At 45.8% G+C, this 8,149-nt stretch overlaps 1 protein-coding gene across 3 annotated transcripts; it reads right to left on the bottom strand.

The window, feature by feature from the left end:
* Nucleotides 1–4,273, bottom strand: LOC105040673 (protein trichome birefringence-like 42). Of its 3 annotated transcripts, XM_073254555.1 has the most exons (6): nucleotides 4,169–4,273; nucleotides 2,263–2,574; nucleotides 1,788–1,941; nucleotides 1,062–1,240; nucleotides 813–986; nucleotides 1–628 (listed from the first exon to the last, which is right to left on the bottom strand). In XM_073254555.1, exons 2-6 carry the CDS (start codon nucleotides 2,553–2,555, stop codon nucleotides 343–345), a joined length of 1,086 nt encoding a protein of 361 aa, XP_073110656.1. In that variant the 5' UTR covers nucleotides 2,556–2,574; nucleotides 4,169–4,273; the 3' UTR covers nucleotides 1–342. The 3 variants fall into 3 exon arrangements, with proteins under 3 accessions (XP_073110656.1, XP_019704574.1, XP_010915622.1); XM_019849015.2 differs by lacking the exon at nucleotides 4,169–4,273 and having other exon boundaries at nucleotides 3–628; nucleotides 2,263–2,688; XM_010917320.4 differs by lacking the exon at nucleotides 4,169–4,273 and having other exon boundaries at nucleotides 19–628; nucleotides 813–971; nucleotides 2,263–2,678.
* Nucleotides 4,274–8,149: the final 3,876 nt, after the last annotated feature.

The following is an 8,149-nucleotide window of genomic DNA, read 5'->3' as shown; positions in this document are numbered from 1 at the left end:
GTTTTGAAAATCCTTGATCGCCACTAAAAGATCGCAGATTCTGGCAGATAGAAGACCTTCGGGCCGAATGATGATGCCTCTCCAAATTATCGAGTTTCCCATTAACACCATCTCATTCGCTTTTAAAGATCTATTTTTTCTTAAGAAAATAAAGTAAAACAATTCATGCACTGACAAACACTATCTTCCCATTAACGTGTCCTCATGAACTGAATTTTAACATTCTATGACTAGTGAAAAAAATCTCCATGTAGTTTATTCTAATAATTAAACTTTTCCCTCATTTTCCATGAAAATCTTCTCATTTGCGCCACTTTCATGTACTTCTAGGGAGAAGAAATGTCAGCTCCATTCAAGAAGGGCGGCATTCAATAATAGGTTCCATGTATCCGGAACTCCAGCTAAACACCAGTGAGTGCAATCGCCACCGTTGTACTGCCCCGGGTGGCCATCTTTTCTGAGTTGTGTGAGGAAAGTTATGTCCAACAAATAGACTGGCTTCGACATACTTCCCAACACGCCCCGTACTATGCTTTCTTGCGGAATTGGACCTCCGGGGTACGTTTTTGCCATCAGTGGTTCTGTCTCTCCAACACAACTTTTCCCTGGCTCACCCCAATCCGCTCCACTGTGCCAATCAAAACCAAAATACGAAAGCAAGCAAGAACTCATGGTGAAAGAGTTTCTTCTTTTTTTTTTTTTTTTTGGTAGAAAAAGGTAAAGGAGCTTAGGATCAATTAATTCAGTATGCACTATGCTGTGCCTTCTTTGTAGATGACTTCCGAATTGATATGGTGCCATGCATAACTTACTGCATGTGGGTTGGGGGAATTCCGAAGTAGAAGACCTTCTTAGTATTTGGATCGATGTTGGAGTCGACCCATCTAGCCCATGTGTTCAAAGCCTTCGCCATTGCTTCGGTGCGGTTCATGTCTTTGAGTATTTGGTTGCCATCCTGAATATAATCCCATCTATGCCATAAAATCCTACGTACAGTCAAAAAATGCTGAAGTAAATCTGAGAGTGATGGAACGTATGGAATTAGAACAGTAAGATCTCACGGTCTGCCGGGATTGCTACGGTTCCACCAAAGGAATGAGTTGAAGATGAGAACATCTGCACGGAGCCAGCCCTGCGCATTTTGTTGCACAGAGTCCAACTTAAGAACATTCCCTATCTCCTCAGGGACAATGTCCACCAGATACTGTGCGAGGCTGCGAGACAATGTGACGTTATAGTCCTGCAACAAAACCTCTGATTAAAGAGTGAAAGGTGAGAGATATTGGTGTTGGGGCATATTGTTATCCGTAATGCTACATAGCTGGATTATAGCACCAGCTAGATTTCATTCATATTTGGCGTGTTATGCAACATTCTTATTGGGAGAAGTAATTGGTTGGACCAAATCCACTAGCTCAAAGATGGACCAGTCCAATCACGAAGGAAAAATAGAGTAATACATATGTGTTTGCATGTGTTGCTTTGTGATTGGACTGATCCACTGCTAAGCTAATGGATTTGGTCCAACAAAAAAATTTTCTCACCGAGGAGGGGATTGTCTAGTGCAGTTTATGAGGTGGGCATGATTCAATGGAGGATATTTCTGCATATAGCACTAATCCTTCCATCACATGTAGTCTTGAGCATTTAGTTAGGTAGCATATTTGGGACTAGGAGATTGATCTCAGATAACATATCCCTTGGTTTCTTTCCCAAGAAAAAGATAATTTCTTAAAATTAAAGTCAATTAAATCTTAAAATAAAATTAAAAAAAAAGGGAAACCAACCTCAAATTTAACATCATCGGACGAAACAACAATATCAGGTACTGCTGCATGCAGCAAGCAAGCGAGCGAGTCCCGCTGATTCAAACTTATTGAATCCCCCACAAACATTATTGTCTTTCCCCTCATTCTCTGCAAGAAATCCTTGCCATCAAATCTGCACAACAATTCACCAATGAACATTGAGATCCATCGATCCCAAGTCACACGATAATCACATATTTAAAACAAATGGCATAACAGGATGCAAGAACATTAGATTCGATCAATTTTTGACATGACACAAGGCCAACCTATTGCTTAAATCGGCTCGAAAAATGGACTTCGAATACAATCCACCTTTACCGGAGTAGATCCAACTTAGTTTACGCTTGACTTACGTTTTATATACGGTGCGTCACCAATTATAACACATAGGCACTAGCAAATTATTTCATAAAAGACTAATAGAGAGAGCAACATAAGAATAAGAACCAACCTTGGGAGCTCGCAACCATCGGGCTTCCACCTGTACTTGAGGTAGTTCTCATCAGGCCGGCCACTCTTCAGGCAGTCAAACCCCATTTTACTGATAAACGGACAACTCGCCGAGTCGTAGAGAGGGTATGACTCGTCGTAGACCCAGCTCCCTTGAAACAGGTTGCACTGGGCCAAGCTCCTTCCCCCGCTCGAACTCCCCGCTGTCTCGCCATACGAGGAAGCCACAAAGAGTGCTAAAAGAACGTAGTGGAAAAAGAGAGAACCAAAGCCCATCCTCGCTTTCGACCCCATAGAGAGAAAGAGAGAAGGACTACATGGAGGAAAGACGGCACTTGGGGTTGTTAATGAATTAGAATGGATAAAAAAGGTTTTTATGCTACATAACTTGTCAATAAATACATTTAGTTCCGCTTCCAAAGTATGGTAACTAGGACAAATAAGTTTTGCATTGCCACCCAATGACTTGCGTTAATCCCATGCGAAGGTGATTTCCTTTCGAAATATAAATATATTTATCCTTTCAGACGGGAGGAGGCTGTTGTCCACTAGCAACATGTGATCCTTGTAGTTACACTGTTTCATCACATGCGCGCAGAATATGGGACAAGTTCCATGGGATAATTGATATGTCATAAATTTTCTATGAATATTATATTAATTATTTTAAAAAATAAATAACACTCTAGAAATCTCTTATAGGCTTAGCTAATCTCGTGGCTACGAAAAGCATTTGATAGATTAATTGTTTATGAGATTTGCCTTACAAAATTGTTCACCAAACATATAGCATACTCTCTGAAACTCTAGCAATGCATCAACGTATATGGTAGAGCTTTTTCAACTGAAAAGCAAACCCCCATATTCATGAGGTTCTTCATCTTGTATATGCAAATTACGAATTTAGAAGGCAAAATTTTCAAGAAGCTATAGATAAGAACATGAATTATTTATGGAACACTTTGTAGTTTAGTTCCAATTATTGTTACAGGCCAGAACAATCAAAATAGGATTCTATAGTTTATCGCATTTTCAAAACTTAATAATATAGGCTAAAACTGTTAAATTAAGATTTCGGTGTATTGCATTCTCAAACTTATAACTACTATTTGTTATGAAAGCAAACATGGTGACTTAATGTCTATTGAAAAATCACTAGGATGAAGCATTTAGGGAACTAAATTTATGAGAGTGGCTCAAAAATCTCTATCCAAAAATGAAAGTTTCGGCATGTGTTGGCGTGTAAGATGCATTTTAGTTTTTGTTTGATTGACAATATATTTTTTTTAAAAGATTTGTTTTCAAAGATAGAAGACCGCTTAATTATCACGCATTGATAAATGCAAAACATGAAATTAAAAAAAAAAAAAGGAAAAAGAAAGACACAACAAAAATTGAAGGGAGCAAAAGACAAGGAACAGAGAAAAAAAGCGACTGATGCGAAGAATAGGGCCAATCAACCCGACACCGACACACGATCGGACTTTTGAAGGAAAAAAACCCAGCTGGCTAATTACGCGGATGGCCCCACCATAGACGCGAGCTAAGCAGTCTCGTCTCAGAAACAAATAGCGACACAAAGAAGAGACAAAAACAACGAAGCATATTTCCTCACAAATGATATAGCTCGTTGTCCGTAGCTTGGCCGTATTCTTCATCAAGGTCTCACGCGATAATTGATTGCATACAGCAGTCAACCTATTAGCTAGCTAGAGTAGTGCTTGATGCGGCCCGAACATGGATGGATTTCTTTTGCTAGAACCGGTCGAGTGTTCGGGTCCAGCTAGCGTTACCATCCCACAATAAACCTGATGATTAATCCCGGAACGTGTGGGGCCTCCAGCAACATTTACCACCAAATAAAGTCCCTTGAATCTTAGACTAAAAGGAGAGGCAGAAATACCAACCTCAAATCCGACGGTAGTGAGCGTCTACGTGCCGATAGAGCTCATCCTGCCATCGGGCACCGCCGCGTGAAGAAGGCACGGGAGCGAGTCGAACTGATTCAAGCTTAACGAGGTCACTCACGAACATGATCTTCTTCCCTCTCCACCTCTCAATGAGTCTCTACCATCAAATCTAAAACACCATTCTCCATATCAGTAATTAGCCCCCTCTTAAAACATGGAATACTTCCGTAATAGAACGAGAGAGGATTACAGACTCACCTTGGGCTTGGGAGGTGGTAGCCATTGGGGTTCCACCTGTACTTTAGTATTAGGATTTGACGTCTCGAGATTCAACCCATGTTAAGCCCACAGCGAGGTTCGCGGCGAAAAATAGAGTCCAACGAGATCAAGATCAATCCAAATGAAGCTCGGATGGAGGAGATACGAACTTTTGAAGTCGGTACGAAATCCGAAATGGTGGAGGACCGCCGGCGGTGAACCGGCGGAGCGGCAGCGGCGCGGCCGCAGGTAGCGGCGCGCGGCCCAGGCGAGGCTAACGCAAGGGACGTGCGGCCCAAGTGCGCGGGCGGCCCAGGCGGGCTCACGGCCCAACCTGTGTGCAGGCTCGCACGCGGGCGCGGCCCAGGCCCAGGCGCCTTACCTGGGCCTGTACCCCGATCCACCATGGACCGGACGATCCACGACTGGGCCTGTGGACCGCGTGGGCGTTTCTCACGCGTTTCATGCGGTCCACGGTACTATTCCGTAGATCGATCGCGATCAAACGACGTGGGTTGATCCTACTTTCGATCCAACGGCTGGAGGAGGTTATTTAAGTTTGTTTGAGCCACGTGACTGCTGAAAGAGAAGGCTCCTGGACGGCGGACACCGATCACTTTAGAGGTTCAGGGGGTCTTTCAAGAGAGAGAGAGATTTTGTGAAGAAAACTTCTAGTAAGAAAGAAATTGGGTGTACGAGGGTTGAGGGTGAGATCTTCTCTTGTAAATTTTTTTTTTTTATAGTGAAGTTTGCATATCCCGTGGAGACAAATCCTTTTGTGACTGATTCACGTATTTTGATTGTTTTGTTTTGTTTCTACTTTCTTAGTGCTGCATCGTGTGGTACTGAAAAATCTTGAGAGATGGTGTCCTGGTCAGACATCCACTCATATTTAGAAACACCTTATCAAGATGGCCATACCTGAGGCAATCGAACTCGCGGCGAATAAAGGAGCAACCCGCCGAGTCGTAGAGAGGGTAAGACTCGTTGTAGACCCAGCTCCCATCGAACAATCACGCGCGGGTGGGCTCAATCTGCCCAGCGTCACGCCCCACGAAGTGGCCGCGAGGACCAAAGAAACGTAGCGGAGTAGGAGAGGATCAAAGCGCAAATGCGCTTTGGATCACATATATGGAGAGAGGGACCAAGAGGAGAGATCGGAGAGGGAAGAAACGAAGGAAGAAAGTGATTTCGGACCAAAAGGAATGGGGATGGGGCTTTAAAGCCATCCATCCGCCAGCTGGTCTTGTAGACGTCTGTCTCCCGTTGCTTTCTTATTCTTGGCATGACCTGAGTTTGACAACAGAAGGTAAGTTCCTGAATGTAATCGTCCAGTTTAACGTGCAAGAATGGTTACATATCGACCTTTTTTTTTTCCCGGTGAAGTCAAGAGGCGTTCATAAAACTCATATACGATTTCTTCATTTAACCTATCTGCGTCGAATTTTTTAGACAATTATTGCATTCAATAGTTATCGTTTGTTCTTGTTCTTTTTCTCAATTTCCCATGAAAAAAACAAGAAACCGTTAGCTTTAGAACAAGAGTTTTGCTGCAGCGCTGCTCCATAATATTTTACTATAAAAAATATTTAAAATATTATATATTTTTATTTTATATATTTTATTTTATTTTTAAAAATAATATTTTATTTTTAATTTTTTTGTTTCCTCTTTTCTTCCCTGTGGCTCCTAGGTCTTCCTCTGCTCGCGGTCCCTCCACGCCCATCCTCTGCACCACCTGCGGTGTCTCCACACCCCTCTCCAACCACTATTGGCTCGTTCGGCCCCCATTAGCCCACAGTTTTCCTCGCCCACTGCGCACCTACAGCTTCTCCTCTGTCCACGGCCTCTCCAGCCGACGCCTGTGGCTCCTCCACCCTCAATCCACAGAAACGGGATCCTATGCTGTTAGGATTTGACGCCTCGAGATTCATCCCACATTGAGCCCACAGCGAGGTTCGCGGCGAAAAATGGAGTCCAACGATACCAAGATCACCCGAACGAAGCTCGGATGGAGGAGATACGAGCTTTTGAAGTCGGCACGAGAATCGAGGCGGTGGAGGACCGCCGGCGACCGGCGGCGGGCGGCAGCGGCGCGGCCGCAGCGGCGGCGCGCGGGACGCGCGACCCAGGCCCGCGCGGGACGCGCGGCCCAGGCGCGCGCAGGCGCGACCCAAGCCCCCGCGCGCGGGCCGGCCCAGGCCAGCGGCCTACTGGCCCCCCTTGCCTCGGTCCACCGTGGACCGGGCGGTCCATGGCAGTGCCTGTGGACCGCATGGGCGTTTCCCACGTATTTCTCACGGTCCACGAAACTATTCTGTGGATCGAAGCGCGATCCAACGGCCCAGGTGGCTCCCGGTCTTGATTCGACGGTCTGGGACGCTGATTTGGCTTGTTTAGGACTCTTAAACCTAATCTATTAGGTTTTAAGCTCTGTTAACCCTTTAAAAGGCCTGAGACGAAAAGAGAAGGCAGCGGTTCGGTTTCTCGCCGTACAGAGCCATACGAACCCGATTGAAGAGAGAGAGAGGTGGATGTGCTGTGAGAGAAGGAGCAGGAGGCTCCTGGACAGCGGTCGCCAGGCTCTTCAGGGGTTCAGGGGGGTCTTCAAGAGAGAGAGAGCTTTTGTGAGGGGAACTTCAGATGAGAGAGAATTGGGTGTACAAGGGTTGAGGGTGAGGTCTCCTCTTGTAAAATTTTCTTTTCATAGTGAAGTTTGCATGCCCCGTGGAAGCGAGCCCTTTTGTGGCTGATCCACGTATTTTGATTGTTTTCTTTTGTTTTGTTTCTTCTTTCTTCCTGCTGCATCGCGTGGTATTGAAAGGATCTTGGGAGTGGTGTCCTGACCAGACATCCACCCAACAAGTGGTATCAGAGCAAGCGGTACAAGGACGCAGATTGCAGTGGTGGTGAGCAAGACTGAAGATGGAAAAAACAGGAACAATCAAGATGGAGATCAACAGTTCGATGGTAAGAGCAATTTCTCCTTGTGGCAGGCAAGGGTGAAGGACGTGCTCATCCAACAGGGTTGATCGATGCTCTCTTGTGCGATGAGAAGCCGACCACCATGGAGGTGCGGGATTGGAAACGGCTATAGATGCAGGCGGTGAGTACCATCCGCATGTACCTGGCGGATGAGGTGGTGATCCATGTGCTGAGCGAGACTTCCTCGACGGTGCTGTGGTCGAAGCTCGAGGAGTTGTTACATGGTGAAGTCTCTCACCAACACTCTTTTCCTCTGGAGGCAGTTTTTACCAACTGCGGATGACTGAGGGACAGAGCGTGCAGGAGCATCTGAGCCACTTCTAGAAGATCCTCACCGACCTTCTCAGCGTTGCGCGAACATTGAGGAGAAGACCAGGGCGCTGGTTTTGCTGGCGTCTCTTCCCTCTTCGTACGAGTCCTTGGTGACTACTCTTCTAGTGGGGAAGAGCACTATCAAGATGGATGAGGTCACCGCGGCGATACTCCAGAACGAGGTTCTCAGGAGAGAGAACCCAGCTTTGAGCTCAGGTGGCGATAGCTCAGCTTTGGTGGCTTCTGGAGGAGCAGGAGGCGTAGATGAAGCGACAGGAGATCGCAACGAGGGCGGTCTAAGTCCAGGAGGGACTTGAGAAAAACCAGGTGTTACCGGTGTGAAGAGTTGGGGCATCTAGCCAGAGATTGCCCTCAACTTAAAAATCGAACGGTGGCTGCTGTAGCGACGGCCGGCAGCGATTC

Source organism: Elaeis guineensis, chromosome 3, assembly GCF_000442705.2.
Source record: "Elaeis guineensis isolate ETL-2024a chromosome 3, EG11, whole genome shotgun sequence".
In the NCBI taxonomy this organism is placed as follows: Eukaryota; Viridiplantae; Streptophyta; class Magnoliopsida; order Arecales; family Arecaceae; genus Elaeis; species Elaeis guineensis.
Note: the sequence above shows the minus strand (reverse complement) of the source record. Positions and strands in the feature narration are given on the sequence as shown.